This window comes from Pteronotus mesoamericanus, unplaced genomic scaffold, assembly GCF_021234165.1.
Source record: "Pteronotus mesoamericanus isolate MK-2021 breed Mesoamerican mustached bat unplaced genomic scaffold, CSHL_Meso_final scaffold_1186, whole genome shotgun sequence".
Classification (NCBI taxonomy): domain Eukaryota; kingdom Metazoa; phylum Chordata; class Mammalia; order Chiroptera; family Mormoopidae; genus Pteronotus; species Pteronotus mesoamericanus.
This window is the reverse complement of record NW_026555302.1, coordinates 9,124,033-9,142,332: the sequence shown is the minus strand read 5'-3', so window position 1 is coordinate 9,142,332 and position 18,300 is coordinate 9,124,033. Positions and strand designations below refer to the sequence as shown.

The window sequence follows — 18,300 nt, the reverse complement described above, 5'->3', positions numbered from 1 at the left end:
CAACACACTCACCCTGGAGACGCCCCCAGGGACTGAGCCTTCTGGGGTCTCACGGTTCAGGGCGAAGCCACTGCGGCTGAGAACAACTCACGGAAAACCCCTCACCCCGTACGCTCCTAACAGGCAACCTGCCGTTCACAGGGTGGTGAGGAATATGGTGCACGTGACCACTACTAACAACCAGAAATTCTGGCGTATCAACTACCGCTACGATCATTTCTCAGGGCCTTTGCAGGTAGAAGTCTCTGAGTGAACGAGGCAATGACATTCGACCTACCGGTCTCACTCCCCTGGTCAGAAAGACAAGGCAGCTGCCCACCCTCTTCCTGACCACACTGCCCCTCCCACTACCTGCCTGCTCCTTCACAGTGTCTCCTGCTGACCCCGCCCCCCTGCCCCCCCCCAAACCCTCTGACTGTGGCAATGCCGCAAGGCTTGGGTCGGCCTGCTTCTCTTCTCGGCCTTGCCCCCAGGGATCACGCCCACTCCCAGGGTTTTAGGCGCTGGCTGATTTCTGCGGCCTCGCAGGTTGGCATCGCTAGCACGGACCTCACCTGAGCTCCACACCCACACCCGCCAGCCTGCCTGGCTCCTCCACTTGCATGTCTCCATGGGAACTCAGCATCGCCAAGTCTGCGTGAAGCTTCTCACGCCCCACCTTCCCCACCCTGTTCTGTCCCACCAGCCCCGTTTGTACATGGAACGGTGGCATCATGGATTGTTCCACCAAATAGCTAGGAACCATCTGGGAATCACCCTTCCCCTGCTCCGCCCTCCCTGGACCTGCCCTGTCTTCAGGCTTCTCTGTTCCGTAAGCCGCCCTTGCTGTCTGTCTTCTCCATGTCCAATACCAGGGCTACTGCTTTAGGTCTCTGACTGGTGTCCCCAAGTTCATTCTGGCCTTGATGCCACTCCGCCCAGTGCAGCGCACGGGACTGGGCTTTGGCCTCAGTGGCCTCCTCTGCAGCGTCCCCTTCAGGATTCTGGTGGCTTTGCAGGGCCTTCCCAGCCTCCAGCCAGACCACTTTCCTGGCTCACCCTGCTGCAACCCCACGGGTTTCCCTACCTCGGGCCTCTGTGCTGGCCACTCCCTCTTCTCGGGACGTCCCTCCTCCGCAGGCCAGCCCAAGGGCCGCTCAGGCCTCCCCTGACGCCCTTGCCATGGTGGCAGTGCCTCTGGGAGCCTTAGTCACAGCCCGGCAGCTCCTAACATTTTGTTTATTCTTCACTGACTTGTTTATGGCATCTGCTCCGCGTCTGCTCCACGGGGGTGGGGGGGAGGGGCCACGCCCCTCCTATGGACCACTGGCCTGCGCAAAGGAAGACCTCAGTAAACAGACGCTGGGTGGTGAAAAATAAAGGATGATAAACGAATATTTTTATCCTCACCTGAGGACATTTTTTCATTGCTTTTGTAGGGAGAGGGGAGGGGAGGGAACAGGGAGAAGGAGGGAGGGCAGAGGGGGAGAGAGAGAGAGACCGATCAGCTGCCTCCCACATGTGCCCCAGCCAGGGGCTGAACCTGCAGCCTCTCAGTCTACAGGGCAATGCTCCAATCAACGGAGCTACAATGGCCAGGATAATAAAGTAATTTTTTAAAACATGGCCACCTGAATTGTAAGATAGATTTTCTTTGGTTTCAACTTCCTTTTATGTTTATCTGTAGATCATCAGCGATTTCTACCAGCCTAATGAACGGAAGATGCTCCATTGCTCTATACAGGTCCCAAAATAATAATTACCCTCGAAGAGAAATACTGTGGACATTCTGAAGGCCTAACATCTTTTCCCCAGCCCTGGATGAGAATGTACAGACCAGGGGAGCTGAGGGCTGGCGTCTCCTGTTTATCCTCATCCGCATGACCCTGATCAATAGTGACTCCGAACCCACTGGGAGCAGAATCTATGGCAACACCTGTGGGGAGTGGCGGAGAAGCGGGCACAGAGGCCCTTCCCTCCGCGACAAAACAGACCAAATAAACATACACGAAGCTGTAAATGCCCCAAACACATTAGTATCTATAGAACCAATTACTACAGCAATCGCCTGGACTTGGAATAAACTGACAGGAGGGGCCGCAGCCGTCAGCACGGGCAGCGAGGCACACATCGGGGTGACTTCCGCGGCCGCCCCTGTGGACTCCACCTGACGGAAGAGAAACCCCGAGGAGAGAGAGAGCCGCCAAGGGAGTCTGGGCCGCTGATTCGCCCGATTAGGTCGTTTCCCCCGTCACCGGCTCTCCCATTTCACCGACAAAACACATATTTTAACTGGCAGATTTATTGAGACATTGGGCTGCAGAAATGCTTCTTTCTACCTTTCTTTTATTTTTTTTCTTAATCTGCCAAAGCAAAAGCAGGTGAAGGTCTTTTTGAACCTGCGTGGTTGTTGCCGTTGCTTTACACTAAGGGCTCTCGTGGTGGTAAATTCTGACGGAGCCTGTCCCTCGCCAGACTCCGCCGCCCTGGGGGCCCCGTGTGGCTACGACCTAGCCCAGCGGTCTGTGCCTAACTAAGGAGGGCTGCACGGGGAGACCAGGGAGACCATTTTCCGGAGCCCGCAAGGCAAGAACTCGGTTTAAGCAGGTACTGTCTCCAGTCCTGCCTCGGGGGGACTAGCCCATCGTCACCAGACCACAGTGACCCTTCGAAGAGCCCCAAGGCGGCGGCCCGGCACCCCACGTGTCCCGGGGAGGGGCGGCCCGTGCGGCCCAGGCGGCCCCTCCCGGGGACGCTTGCTGTTGCAAGGGGCCCTTCCCCCAAGGTCCCCCACAGAGGCCCCTCTGCTTCCCCTTCCGTGTCTCAGGTTCTTCCTGAGGGCAGAGTGTGCGCATGCCTGGTCCCTTTTCTCAGGGACCAGGATGGACTCTGAGGAAGGAGTGTCCTGGACCACACGGCGGCTCTCTTTGCCTCTCGCGTGGGTCCCACAGATGCTGACGAGCCAACTGCAAGGACAGCGGTTACGATGAGGCGAGAAGAGGAAATGGTTAAGCTCTACCTTCAAGATCTCACCTCCCACCATGGCTGGGAGCCCAAACACGCAGCCGCATTTCTGAATGAGCGCGTGAGCGTCACCCCTTGGCACAGGGACGCCTGGGCTTCCCTCCCGGTGCCGCCGGCGGCGGTGAGGTCTCCACGCCCGCCTCGCGGGCAGCCCCGGGTCAGCAGCGAAGTCAGAGTGCCCCGGGGGTCTTCAGAGAGGGAAGCCGATCTCATTGGAAGACCGTCTCCCTCTTATCAGTAACAGAGGCAGAAGCGAGGGACTCCGGAGCCTTTGACCGCTGCGGCATTAATCACCGGTATTTTGTACTGTGGCTGGCAGTTGGGGCTGCGTTTGAACATGATGTCAACCACCCTCAGTTTTTTCTAAATTCATTACTTCCTGATCCATTTCTTACTGATTTCCTTGATGTTCCTCCCCCCAACCCTTAAATTTTCCCTGTTAAGTTACATCTTTCAATCATTGGACCAACTTCCATGAGATTCCAGGGGACTCGCTGGTGACGGAGAAGCGCAAACTCGGAGAGGACAGCAACGGCCAGAGGCCAAAGGACGGGCTGGACGGGGTTTGGGATTCGTGGGTGCAGCTCAAGTATCTTTATGCCTCATGTTTCTGTTTAAACCCACATTGTATATTACACCCAACATACAGCCCCTTACTCCCTCCCCTATGGAAAGAAAACCTTCCAACTTGTTCTATAAGAAAAGCAATTATGGGAAGGGTGATAAAAAGAGAAAAAAAGACGACGACTATTGTTGGCTTCTATAAGATGAACTGGTAGCTGGAAACATGGAATAACAATCACCAACTGGACCTGAAACAAGGGTTTTCTCCAGCCCCTAGAATTTAACCCTATCTCTGCCTTATGCTCGATCATTTGGTTTTAACATCTAGCCCGTTTTTTTAATGCCAGACTCCAGGACAGAACCTTACCCCCTGCTCACCTCTGCATACATGGCCAGCAAACCTGGAGGGATGATAAAAGGGCGGGCCGGTGGCCAGAGGTTGGAGGGGAGGGTGTTCAGGGACATGCTGCCTTAGACAACATGCTGTCATTTCCCCTGGAAAGGGAGGGGGAACAGAAAAAAGGATGGCACTCACTCATTTACTTATTTCACCAATACTGCTAGGTGTCATGCATTGCAAGAGACAGGGTGGGGACAGGACGTGACATGACCCCTCCCCCCATGCCTCTGAGAATTCAACAGTGTTCCTCTAACGCAGATTACTCCTGGGAGTCAGGAAAATATAGGAGCCCAACAAAACAGACACTGCAAACAACGTTACCTCTCAACGGCTACCTGCTCCTCTGGAACTCAGGCTGTCAGTCAGGCTGGTCCCGCCTCCGGGGCACAGGGGAGGGGAGGTCCCGCCTCTGTCTGCAGGCTCCGAGGCTGGTCCAGCTGCACACGATCACGAACTTCTCCCCCTTTGGAGGATGCGCCCGAAGGATCTTTTGCACTTAAAATGCAGTAACGCCCAGGCTGCTTATGCAAAAAGCTTCCTCAGGGGTCCTTTTCCACAGAGCGCACATTTTTACAGCACCCCCCGCCCCACACACAGTCCTGGACACAGGTATGGGTTGGGGAAGTCATGCTTATTTCCTGGTCTTTTCCCAGCAAAGGCGCTGCAACGGGGACTGGAAACAGTAGCCAAAGGATGGGACGCTGATTCTGAGTTTTGGACAGTTGGACTCCCTGTTCCACCCGCCTGCTGATGGGTGATCCGTGACTTCAAAGATACACATAGGTGTTCCTGTGAGGAGTGAGTTTCCCCAAGGCAAGTATGGCTGGTAACACACACAGAATGCTGGGCGTTGCGCTTTATGTATGACTGTATTCAGTCCTCACACAGGCCTTGCTTGTAAGCTAAGTCTTCGCAGTCCTTTTTTTACAGATGTGGAAACTGAGGCTCACAGTCCTTAAGTAAACTTCTCAAAAACCACAGCTAATTAAAAAATTGCATGCCGATCTGATTCCAAGCCCCTGCCACAGACAACTACATTAAACTCCTTCGTTGCTTTACCAGTTGAGTGAACCTATGCAGCCTTGAGCCACGTGTTATTAAACGTCACATTTCACAGAAGTAAAATTATATGATGAGTATACAGAGTCTTAGAACATTAGAAGTAGGAGAAACTCTAAGCATCACATAATTCAAGTTAGTTACTATACAGAGGAGAAGATTATTTTGAAGAGGTTAAGAAATTTACCCAACATCCAGGACTGGCTGATGGCTCAACCGAGACCAAAAGCTCAAGGCTCTGGGCTCCTCCGCTCCACACGCGGCCGTGGCAGAGGACGGGCAACACAGCCACCCTGCTGCCGGCAGCGCGTGGCACTTGTGCCCGAGGGGGTGCGAACCCCAAGTGATGTCATGTTCAGATTTTCCCATTTGATGTACAATCGCCATTGCATCACCATTTATTTTGTAATTTTTTCCCCCAACACTTTTTTTTTCTTTTTTTTGGCAGAGGTAAACGCTTAGTAGTGGGTTAGAGCCCATAACTTAAGATCAAAATAAAAGTCCTGGTAGACAGATGCATCGTACGACTGACGCTGCAGCCATACGTTTATTCCCCTCGGGTCTGTATCACTGTGGCCAGCGCCTCAAACACTGGTCTACGTGCTGGATACAGTAGGACGTGCTAAACAAAGTGGTCCCGTTGCTGGATCTAGGCCACAGAACAAACGTGCCAAGCGTAGAGTTTCTTCTCTTCTCATCACGTCAGAGAACCCAGGTCTCTCTCTTCGCCACAGTCATGCTGGTGACGAGGCTGATACTTACCAGGTAGCTTCTCTCTGCCCCACGTTATGCTAGAAGCCACGGGAATGCTAAAGCTCACGAAGCCTCTGTGATCGCTGCCTCCTCTGCCGGGCCCGTTCTGCCCCCAGGTCCTGGCACAGCCGGTGCCCTCTGGTTTAGCAGGTGTCAGACCAAATTCACCCGCACCCCCACCGCCGAGGCCCGCTCTGGGATGCCGCCCTCAGCAGCCCCTGACCCTCCAGTCTGCCCCCCAGGTTGAGTTTCTTCATAGATCTGTCACTACCTAGAATAACTGCTTTCATTTACTTGCTGCTTGCGACGTTCCGTCTCTCTCCAGGAGGACAGAAGCTCCATAAAAGCAGGAAACTTCTCTCTGTCATGCTCAGTATACGCCCCGTACCCAGATCGATGTTTGGATAGAGAAGGTTTTAAATAAACAAGCAAGCCCACTCCGAGGAAGCAATCAGTTGGGTTGTGAAGGCAGAGCTTACATATTTGGAATAGAGAATAATCTAGAACACTATGGAGTTAACGACTAAATTGCAGGTTAAGGGTAATGCGTCATTATCGTCAGGGCCACAGTTCTATGAAAGGCGTCTGACATCACCCTGGGAACGAAAATATCAGCCAGGCGAAAATAGAAAACTCTAACAATTTTCAGTTTCTAGAGGGGAAAAAAATGAGGCCTTTTGAGTACTATTTTTAAAAACCTAGAGAGAACGCTCGAGATAGTAAGGCAAGGACAGTGCTGCCTACAGGACAGAGTTTTAAAAAGTCAGCTTATTGCCTTTAATCCTGATTGTTGGCCTGTTTCCAATTTCTTTCAGCACTCAAGGGCTTAAGGCTACTGGATTCTGCGCTCAAAGCTAATGATCAATGCCTTAACCAGAGAAACGCCCTGGTGCATTCTGGGACACTGCTCTGTGGGGCGGGCACCATGCGGTACCTGCGGGGGCCACGAGCCATGGCTCCAGCGGTGAACCCCCTGCCCCAGACAGGATGAACAGGGACAACGACAGAACCTGCTTCCTGTTGGTCTTTGATGAAGATACACAGCCTTTCTATTCAGAACGTGGCCCTTGGATTAGCAGCTTCGGCCTCGCCGTTTGAGAGCTCGCTCGTTAGACATGCAGAATCTCAGGCCCCACCCCGCCTTACGGAACCAGAATGTCCACTTTAACATGTTCCCAGGCAATACACGGGCGCAGCAGATGTCAAGACCCGCTACATTACAGGAAAACCAAAACCGCCCCGGTGACTGTCGTCACCACAGATTATGGCTGAAAAAAAGAAAAACAAAACACTCAACCATCAAACACCCCGAAAACTCAAGGTGAAAGGCAGTGCGGAGCCACCAGGGAGTCTAACCGGGACTCACAGCTGGCCCTGGTGGGTTCCCCTCAGGCCAGTGGCCGGGCTTGCCCTGGGTCTCTATCCCACCTTTGCGGTGCGCCCTGCCCTGCCCTTCCTGCCCTGCCCTTCCTACCCTGACCAGCCCATTGCCACGAGCAGGCACAGAGCACGCAGCATTCGCACACCCTCCCCGCAGGCGAAGGCATTTTTCTTTGCCTGGCTCTGCCGCTTCCTAGTTCTGTGACCACATGCAAGTCAGCTAAGCTCTCTGATGCTTGATTTCCTGAAGATGTAGGTGATACACATGTTTGAGAATTTTCAGCAAAGTGCCTGGCTCGACATAAGTGCTAGGAAAAATGGCAGCTCTTTGGCAATATTCTTCCTCCCCCAACCTACAGAGGCCGTTTACTCTGGGCTCACTGCATCGGAGCCCGGGGACTCGAGACTCTCATTAAACCCTCCCACATATGTTGGGAAAGCTTAGCTCCTTTTCGGAGCCTCTGTTTATGATGCCACCAGGCTCATTCTCAGCCGCGCCCCCCTCAGGCCCGCCTGCCAGGGAACAGCTGTCTCCTCTCACCCCCTCCCCGTTCTCCACGGCGCTGTGCATGGGGCTGATCCTCAGCAAACATTTGCTGAACGAATTAATTAATCATTTAAAGAAAATAGCTATATGCCATAATTGCTTTGCTACTTGAGTGCTGAGTTCGTCGTCGTAAATGTGCATAAAAAGGGCCAAAAGAGCCTTTGGAGCTGGTTTCAGCCCCAGGGCTGTAAAATATAAAGCATTACGGAAACTTAAGTTATTACTCTTCATTGGATTTTGATGTTGTATCCTTAACCTAATCGGATTTTTATGCCACGAACCACAATTAGGCCAGCTAGCTTCCGAACTACACCAGCATCTCAACCCACGGAACCGGCTATCTGCCGGCCGGCACTCACGGGCCGGGCCCAGAGGCTGGCTGCTGATTCAGCTGTGGGTTTGGGTTCAGCCAGAATGGAAGTCCGTTCACAGTCCTGGGGAGACAGACCAACTGAGCCTGTCTAAGGCTCCAGCCACCCCAAAATAAATGGATGCAAAGTGGAAAACATGGCAGCAATACAAGGCCGTGGCAGGGTTCCCTCCTCCTTTGACTTTACTCTGACTTAAGGCTTCTCAGAGCTAGAGGGTTGGCTGAAGGGAAAATCTCTCAGCTCGTATCTTGGAAGAAGAGGAAGCTATTCTTCTTAGCTTTCCCCATGGAAAGGACGCAGCTGGCTAGAAACAAAGCAAAGCAAAATAACAGTGGATTTTGGACTAGAAGGTGCCACAGAAAGGAAGCGTTTGCTCCCTGCCAACTGCCAACCCGGCCCAGCCCACTGCTGCGCACCAAACACAGCAGCAAGAAAAGGCAATGGCAAAGGTCAGACCTGAAGTCACCATGAAAGCGATACTGGAAAAGGGAGGAAAGAAAGACCCAAGCAAATCCGCTCCTGGATGGAGTACAAAAAAATGAAAAGAGAAAAGAAAATGTACTGTTCTTAGTGTGTCAGGTGGAGGATTAAAATTAAGCCCTTGGAAGTTCTTATTTGAAGAAGTTCAATTTTTTTTTTTTTGTCACTTCTCTGTAATCTACAAATCTATATCTCTTTGCTGGTTTCTTCTGAAGTGAGAACAAGCTAAAGCCTTCATTCCTTCAACAAACAGTGGATGCTAATTACATGTCAGCCACTGTGTCAGGCATGAGGGCTCAAAGATTAATGAGAGATGGTCATGTGGTCGCACTTCCTCCCTGGATCCTATCCGAAGTTCGGTCTCTGTGGGTATGACTGTGCATTTTGTTTTTTTCAGTTAACTTTGCAAGTCTTCACTCAAGGTAACACAAACTTTTCAGAATGTATTTTTTTTTTTCAGTGTTTTAAAAGAGTTTTATTGTAAAAGCGGCACATGCCTGGTATGGGAAAAGCAATGCAGACATTTTTAGTATAAAAAATAAAATTCCCTACTGCGTACCCCTAATCCTGGAGTAAACAGATAATTTGTTCTGATGAATACACAAATAAAGCAACTTAGAGGTTGTATAGATGTTTCTCACTTTGTATATGTTTCTATAAACACACATACACATACTCTATACATAGTGAGAGGGAGGCTAGAAGATTATATATATATATATATAAATTCTAAAACAGAGAAGACCCTAATATATCTGCTCTTGTGCAACTTGCTCTGTGTGCTTCCAAGCAGCAAGGACTATCCGCTATCTCAGCGAGGACAGATGGCGAACCGGCAGCAACAGCCGCCTCTGGGAAGTGGGACTCGAGTACCGGGAAATAAGAGGGGGAGGAAGGCTCATTTTTCCCTTTGTTCTGTTCAATACATTTAACATTTTGTACATAAATTAACTTTTTGAAATTAAAAAGAGAGAGAGAAATATGGTAAGTGCTGTCAAGTCTACTACGGGGTGGGGCGGACTGTCGTACAGGAAATGACAAGACAAGGAAATGTGAAGAACACTGCCAAAGGACACGCACAGACAAGGAGCCAGAGGAGCCCAAACAGGCCGCGAGGCGCGCTGCCTGGAGCGTCGGGAAGGCGTCGTGTGCGGCGGGGACAGCTGAGCAGCCCCTGAAGTGCCGGCCGGGGGAGCTGGTAGAGTGGAGGCAGGACAGGGGACCGGTTTAGGCAGGCAACACACACCGAGGCTCAGGAGTGTGGAAAAGACTCGATGCCCCCTGCCAAACCAGGGGGCCCCCTGAGCCTGGACCCACAGCCTGACCCTGGGACAGGGTATCATTTCATTGCAAACGTCAATGTATAGAGCTGAGGAGGGAGGCAGAGTAAAAAACGCAAGTGAACAAACAGAAATCCTAGCCAAGAAGACTAATTTGCTGACCCCAAGGGACCAAAAAGAGGAAAATCCTCCCAGACACTGGGCCCCAGAACACACACCAATAGAAGGAGAAAGGTAGAGAAAGCCAAGAGGAGGGCCCGCAAGGGGCCCGAGGGAAGCCTCCCGAGTGAGACAGAGCAGTCACGGAGACCTCAGAGAGCATGTGCGCGGCCTCGACGGCACAGGGCGCGCACCTCAGGCCTGAAGCTGCCGGGGGGCAAACGCTAGGCTTGGGGGCTGGCAGGAAGTGGCCTCGTCTCGTCCCGCTCAGTGACGCCACAGCCTCAGAGGGCAGAGGGCGTGGGCAGCTGAAGAATGGCTCTCAAAGGTGCTCAGTTCTAAGCTCTGGAACCTGTGACTGTCACTTGCCAAGGGCAAAAGGGATTCTGTAGATATGCTTAAATTAAGACTCTTGAGAGGGAAAGTAGATCCTGGATTAGCTGGGTGGGCCCAATATAACCACAGGAGCCCTCACAGGAGGAGTCAGGAGGAGCGAGGGAGAGGAGGCCATGGGACTCAGAGAAGGGAGTGAGGCATTTCGAAGAGGGAGGATGGAGCTGCAAGCCAAGGGTCACAGGTGGCCTCCAGCAGGTAGAAAGGACAAGGACAGGGGTTCCGCCCTAGAGCCTCCAGAGGGAAACAGCCACACTGAAACCTTGAGTTTAGTCCATGGGAACTAAGATTGGATTTGAGTCCATTGGATTTTGGACCTCTGGCCCCCAGAACTGTCAGAGAATGGACTAAGCTGTATTAAGCCACAGGTTTGTAATAATTTGTCACAGCAAACATAAAAAACAAATATAGGAAGTGAGGCCACACTCATGATAAGGAGGCAGTGAGGAGTCAGTGAAGGGCTTCAAGCTGAACAGTCACAGCACTAAGTGGCATTTAAAAAATACAAGAGATGGCAAAATGTGGAATGGACGAGAGAGGAAGGAAAGTGAAGAAGAGGAAGCACGCAAGGGCACCCCTGCAACACTTCTTATGAGAGCTGATAACTGTAAATGCACGTGACTTTGGGAAATAGCCAAGAGAAGATGCCTGTTGAAGAACTACTTAGGTGCTAAAAAACCCCAGAAATGGTTGCATGTGGAGGATGGAGAAGAGCAACAAGACCAACTCTTCACATAATGCTCTGACCCATCCATGTCGGTCATGAACCTACTAGTGGATACAGAGAAAAGAGATTGTGGTCATTGAGGTGCCTGTAGAACATCCAGTAGAAACACTAAACACTCAAGAGCACATGAGGTTTTGAATCTTAAGAAAAGGGAAGACTTAGAAATGTAGGTTGAGGCAGATATAGAAAAGAAGCACCCAGAAAGAGTGAAGAACAGATGGACATTAAGAATGAAATATAAAACTTTGGAAAATGACCAAAATCTAAACAATTTCTTTAGAGGAGTAGGGGTAAGGGAGAGAGAGATGATTTCTGAAGAGAATCTTAACAGGGGCGCATCAGGAACACTGAGGCGAGAGGATTTCAGGACGGCAGACCCGGTCAAGATGGACAAATTCTTCTGCTGAGAGAGAGAGAGAGAAAATGACCACAGAAGGGAAATGTGAACCTCTGATTAAGAAACCTTGATTTCCTTCTCCACTGTTACTTCTGCAGAGTGAAGAGGTTGAAAGAAATACTTTGAAGAGTAAAAAGAAGTTGAGGAAGGACAGAAAAGACACAATCTACTTGCTCCAGAAATCTGATGGTGATATGTTAAGAGAACACAGTGGTGTCACATGTTTATAAAACTATTTCTTTGGAAGCTACAAGGCTGTGGAAGGGATAATTCCGTGGCTGAAGAGGCTGGAAAGATTGACACGGAGGAAACTAGTGAATGCGTGACGTCAAAGAGGAAGCAGAGGGGGAGGGGACACATGGACAGGTGAAGGGGTCACCCTGAAGGCAAGGAATGACAGTGAGAGAGAGAGATGTAAGTTTAGAAGTGGAGGGCGGGGAAGTTGGAAAACTTCACATCTGGTAGTCTTCATTTGCTCTGTAGAAAATATCTAAGATGGTCTAATTGTAGACAATGAGGAACGGAAGTCCGTTCTTTCAACTTCAGTCAGACTTATCTAGAGACAGTCGTCCTTACATGTGGGTAGGGACAAACCGCAGAGTGACACTATGACAAATAAGTGCCTGCTGCATCAAAGGCGGCCTTCTGAACATCTGGCCCAAAATACCCACCGCGGAGTTTACAGTCAGGTGTAACGAAAGCCTTTCCCGCGCCGGGGATGAACTCCATGTGGGCCTTCGCCACGTCGGAAGGGCCTTCAACGTACTCCCATCCCCGATGCCACCACTGTCACCAAGAGCAGCGGCAACCACAACAATAAAGTGTCGCCGAGTTTTTACCCTGCGCCTGGCTCTGGGTTAGACCCTGGGGGTGTGAGGCTGAATAAAAGGAGAAGTTCTGCAGTGATTCGTCGAGGGAAGAGGGGAATCTTTCATCTAATGCCTGACCCTAGGAAGCTTCTCATGTAAAAGGGGGACTCAAAAGGACCCATAAACTATTCGAGCTGGACAGGGCCACCAAAGGCATTACAAAGGAGGTCCCGAGAGTGAGCTGGCTAAACAGAAGTCACCTGGCACATTCCAGAGTCCTGACCCTGAAGCCCTGTGCTCCTTCCTTTCATCTCACACCTGAAAACCTCCATTCCTAGCCTGTCCGTAAGCAATTTTAGGTATCTGATCATACACACAAAAGAACAGAGAAATCCTTCCCACTAAAAGGTTTCAAAAGTTAGAGCAGGCAAGGACTTATGATCAAAGGACCCATGGCCAGAAAGGTGTCACTTTTAGGCCATGGTAGGTGTGGATCTCTCAGGACATCTGTCTCCACCAGGGGGTAAATCCTGTCACGCAGCAGTTCTCTCAGGGTGCACAAGAAATGCTTCCTTTGTCTCACACACTTACAAGTCCTTATCAGTAGCATGCCTTCATGCAGGCTTCTGCAATACAATGAAATGAGTGCTTAGGGGAGAGCAAAAATATTGAAGAGTAAAATCAGACCAAACAATAAGAAAGATAAATGCTATGATGTAGAGATAAGACTCGGGGACAGGAGACGGTGTACACGAACAATTGAGAGAGATCAAAATAGAAATACTAATATGTCTGATTATCTTTTAAGATCAACAACAAGCCAGGGGTCGTATATACCAGAGCTAGAGTCCACAGCTGGCCTGTGACAAGTCTAGCTCCTCAGTCGTGAGGTGGCTTGAGATCAAGAGGGGTAGGGCACAGTGACAAGGCCACAGACAGATCTCCCTGCTGGTCTGTGTTCAACCTCAAGGACACTGTAATGCTGGGGACAGAAGCCAGGTGAGACCCCGGAGCTCTGGGGGCGGGTAGGACTCAGCCCCCGGCAGCCCAGCGGCCAGCAACCGTGAACTGCCGGCAACCCTCGAACCACTGGCCTCATCAGAAATTCACAAGGATTTAGCCTTTTGGTTAAATCACCAGGCTGTGGCACAGAAACAGAAGAAAGCTTTGTCAGCTGTAACTGGTCTTATCTATATTTACTTCTGTTACGCTCCCTTTTTTGGCTGAACAATTTTAAGACACTGAAGTGTGAAGGGTCACCAGAACCCCGTGCTTGTGTCTCTGAGTTTAGAGGAATCAGGCCTTGGGCGGGGGAACGGAAGGCCTGTAGTGACTACAGCCCAGACGTGAGTCTTTTGCTGCTTCCGGAGGCAAGTAGCCAGGAGACAGCCGCAGGCCTCTGCTATTCCTCGAGCAAGACCAGACAGGGGTTTGTGTGGAGCGCAGAGAACCAAGTGCATCTCGGCCGCGGGGGACCACCTGCCCCACTGCAGCCTACGGACAGCAGAGTCCCCCGTCCTTCGATCATTAAATCTTAGGATGACCTACTTGTTGAGTGTCCGCTGTGCTAATTTCATCACTAGCCCTTTAGCAACTCACACACCCACAGCTTGGCCTCGTCAGAATTGCTACGAGGCTTAGCTCAGGAGGAGAAGGGGCATGAATGGCAGCTCTGAACCAGCCCTGCCTGGTCAGAATACACATTAACTAGCCAGTACTCCTCCTCTACCAGCAGGTAACTTCAGAGGATTCAAAAAACTCCAATTTCTTATCCTTACCTGGACCGAAGAGGAATCTGCCTGCCATCAGACAGTGGACAAGGATGTATTTGTGAGGCCGGCATCTGGAGCCGACGGAGAGTCCCTCATAGTGCAAACCAAAACCGGGTGCAAACACAAGGCAGGATGGAGTGCGGAGGGGTGTGCTGGGCAGAGGCGGCCAGGGCCGGCCAGGCAGGGAAGGCCGGGACCGCAGGACGCGGGAGGTGTGGGGAGACTGTGTAGGCTCCCCCTTCTCCTCTCCTCCAGAAGAGCAGCCGTTGCTGTGGTAGCAGAAGGCGTGGTGGCTGCTCCCAACTCTTGGAGGGCTCTGTCTGTGACAGCTGACACAGTGGCCGTACTGCGTGGGATCAACCTGCACCTGAAGTTTCCCCCACACACCTGCACGTCGAGACTGGGTTTTAGCAGCCAACCCGGGTGGTACTGAGGGCGGCACAGAGGCACACGGCATCGCCCGCGCTGCCCCTCACCTGCAGGCCGCTTCCGTTCACGCCACTGCACCTGGCCCACCAGCACATGCGCGGGGTGTCAAATGTGTCGACGCCCCTGTCACTCACCTTTGCTTATGTCTTCGTATTCCAGCCAGAGGCGCCGCTGGACCTGCTTGTTTGGGTACCAGATGGAGCAGGACTCCTCAAAGCCGTAGACAGCTTCCTGGATGTAATGGTTGCCAAACTGGTCCAACAAGGCCACAAAATCCCCACGAGACGTCGCCCCATCGAGGGAGTGGAGAGCATTGCTGAGCGCTACGGAGGAACATCGCCCGCAGGGGAGGTGAGCACTCACAGGCGGCTGACTGGGTTCCCAGGCCACTCAGCCCCCAGCGGCCGCCCTGTCTGGCCCACAGTGACCTGCAGAGCTGGCTGGGCCGACCAGGTGAGTGTTTCCATTTAGCTAAATCAGACCTTTTGGTTCCTAAATAAATGATTTCTTTAAGCCAGTTGGCCATGTTGTTAACTTTGCGCAAGTTAAGCAAAACATTGCCAAAGCTATTCCCCTGCTTAAGTCCATGCTGTTGTTGTTTTCTTCAAATTACAAGTCATGGCATTAAATCAATTTAGTGAGCTCAAATAATAGCTCATTAAATGAGGGGGGAAAAAAAGGGAAAAAGAATAGCACAGTCTAAAATAGAAACAAATACCAGCAGAGAACATTTCACATCGCAAGATGAAGTATTGCTTCATGGAACTTCTGCTGTGTGTATGTGGGAGTGTGCCTACCCCAGATTTGCTCTCCCTGGTGAAGAGAATTATATTTGTCCAAAAGACAGCCTGTGGCAAGTTTTCTAAGTCCAACACCTGCTGGGCCCGGCCAGTTTTCCACAGCCCTGCTCTCGTAAGCCCTCCACACCTGTGTCCTACCAGAAGAAGGCAGGGCCTGGGCCAGGCATGAGACCCCAAGTGCAGAAGTCCATGGCGCCCATGAGGCCAAAAGTGGCTGTGAAAGGCATGTGGCAGTAGAGGTAGCCAATTGTTAAGCCCTGACATGCACAGCGCCTGAGCTGGGTGGGGTCCAGACGGCCCAAGTCTCTTGAATGAAGAGGGGCTTAGTTCTAGGTGTTTTCTGCACCAACAGAGTTGACTTCAGTAAGAGCCCCATCCCAATCTCTTCTTGCCAAAAACTCCTTAGTGATAAAAAAGTAAAAAGTTCTGAGTCCTCTCCCGTCCTCTGGAGGTGCTCTCTACCCTTCATGCACTTCTTTCTGTGTGCACGAAGCCTCACCTCTTGTGAGTTTATGTTTCACTGCTAACTGTCCATCAGGCCTCCTCTCCCTTTCTCTCCTGCTGGCCCCAAGCTCTGCCTCCCTGTTGTTGACCCTAAGATCGCTTTCCCTTGTCTCGTCACCCTGTGCCAACACTATCTTCTGAATCTAGTTAGTCCGTCACCCACCACAGAGCAGCCAGGCTCTGTAGCATAGATGTCGGGTCTTAGGCAGCCTCAGAGGGAGGCGTTGAGTCACGTTCTCCTAGTCGGACAGAACAGAAACACAAACCTCTATTAAGGCCATACCTGCAGAAATTTTCTCTAGCAAACTGCACATCAGAATTGCAAAAGTGCTAGGTGAAAAAGCTTGATTCAAGGCATTAACCATTAAGTTTTGAAGAATATTTGTACGATGCGCCTCACTGTTTTGTTTCAGAATGATTTGTCCTGAGTTTCCACCCCCTACTCCTTAACCTGATCTGCTTGCCTACCTGCCTGCCTGCCTCTCATCTGTTTGGCGTACTTGCTGTTTAGGAATTGGAAGCTGTTTTCTGTTTTCCTCCCTCTTTCTTGCTTCCTTCCCTTGTTTCCTTCATTGTATAGAACCTCCAAGTTTTGCTTACTGCATTTGGAAAGTTTTGTTCTGTCAATTTCTAGAAAGTCTGCTTTTGCACGTGCTCTTTAGACAGTGGGCGACCCCAGAAAAAAGGATAAAGTAGGTGTTTACCGCCAGTGGCCCCTGCCTTGCTCTGTCCGTCTCTCCTACCCTTACTGAGTGTCTATCCGTAAAAAGGGGTCTGATCCCTGCCATCTGCTCGTAAGGGGGCATCTGCATGAACTGATGAGCGCAGCTACGTTTTCAACTGCATTGTCAACGATGGGACCAAACGCTTGCACCCTCGGAAAGGGACTCCACGCCCGGGAGCAGGTGGCAGGGACGGGCCGCAGCTGCGCTCACCCTGAGAGATGGTCACTTGGTTGAGTTTGATGTGGTACATCACAGACCGGACCTTCCAGTGCTGCAGCACAGGGTATCCAGAAACCTCGCTGAAGTTCACCATCCCTGGGGACAGAGGAGACACGGTCTCAGTGGGTGCGATGGATTCCCAGGTCCCGGGTCTACTGGGTGGGAGGGGGTCACTGCGAGACAATCGGATGGACAGAATCTCTGGAATCACAGTTAGCGACAGCTGTCATTTATTAGACCCTCGCCCTGTGCCAGGCATTTTGCTAAGCACTTTGCACATGTAACATCATTTGATCCTTGTGAGACAGGTGTTACGGTTTGCAATTTACAAATGGGGAGGCTGAGGCTCAGAAGGTGTGTGCAGGAGGGCCCTGGGCCACCATGTGTGTCTGAGGGTGGGTGGGGGTTCGTAACCGTCCTACTACAATATCCCGGTAATAAATCTGCAAGAAGCTCCAGGCTTACCTCACACGCCGGGTTCTTACTCCCTTTAATAGTTGCAGTAATTGACTCAGCTCACGTACTTGATAACATTGATTTTTCTGTCCCGTTTAACTGATTTGTGTTCAGTATTTAAGTTTTAATTACTCTGAAACTGATAAGCTTACTTCTTCTTTACCAGGAGGGACACTGTCAGCTCAACTAAGGGGCAGGGACGGCCCTGCAGGGAGCGCCATCTGTGTGCCAGACACAGCGGCAGACGCTTTGTTTGTGGTCCTCCCTTCGATGGGAGAACCAAGGCTCCGAGAGCCCAAGGTGCTCAGCCAAGGTCACGCTTGAGAAACACATCCTGGTAGCCTCTCAGCAGATGCTGTAACGCTCTGTTCTTATCTGAGCACCTTGGAGAGGCAGGGGCACCTTATTTGAATTCTGGCCATTGCTATAAAATGCAACAGAAACAAAATAATTAGGCCACAGGAAGTGAAAAAAAATCACCTTGCTAAGTTTAGAAAACCAATTTTAGCTTCATTTTTATGCCTACTGTTTGCTACGTATATACTGCAGGAATAAGTATATGGAGAGACACATGCATATTTATATGCGTGCAGGTATGTACATATGCAAATATAAGAGCCACATATACAGTATATTTAGATAGATGGGTAGGTAGTGAGTGTGCATATAAACATAACGGCAACGACACAGACGCAGTGAATTATCCTGCCGCGTTGACCCAGGCTTCCTTCGGGCTCAATCCACTGCTTTAATCCTGAAGCTGGATGAAGAGTGGGTGGGGTTAATTAGCTGTTTGTCAGCGCGGATCAAATTAGCTGAGCAATTGCCAAATTTCCATTTCTGTGTGAATCATATGGGAATAATTATTGGTAAGGTAAAAGGAAAAAAGGTCAGGAGAGGTGCTAAGTGAATCGACTGCTTAAATTTAATCGCAGTCAATCAAACAGGTAAGTTACTTAAGACTCAGAGGAGGTTTTCAGTGCTTCCTCTTTCACATGTTCTTTTAGGACAGAAGTTTTGTGACAATAGTCAGGCTACCACCCACTCTGGCCTTTAACCTTGATTAATCTTCA

The 18,300-nt window shown here is 50.9% G+C and overlaps 1 protein-coding gene across 2 annotated transcripts in view; it reads right to left on the bottom strand.

Moving 5' to 3' along the window:
- The window catches only part of ASTN1 (astrotactin 1), a 267,008-nt gene that overhangs the window by 41,830 nt on the left and 206,878 nt on the right, over positions 1 to 18,300 (bottom strand). For both annotated transcript variants that reach the window (XM_054587723.1, XM_054587724.1), the window contains exons 15-16: positions 16,763 to 16,867; positions 14,658 to 14,846 (exon numbers count right to left, since the gene is read on the bottom strand). In XM_054587723.1, coding sequence (XP_054443698.1) covers positions 14,658 to 14,846; positions 16,763 to 16,867 — 294 coding nt within the window. The remainder of the gene's footprint in view (positions 1 to 14,657; positions 14,847 to 16,762; positions 16,868 to 18,300) is intronic.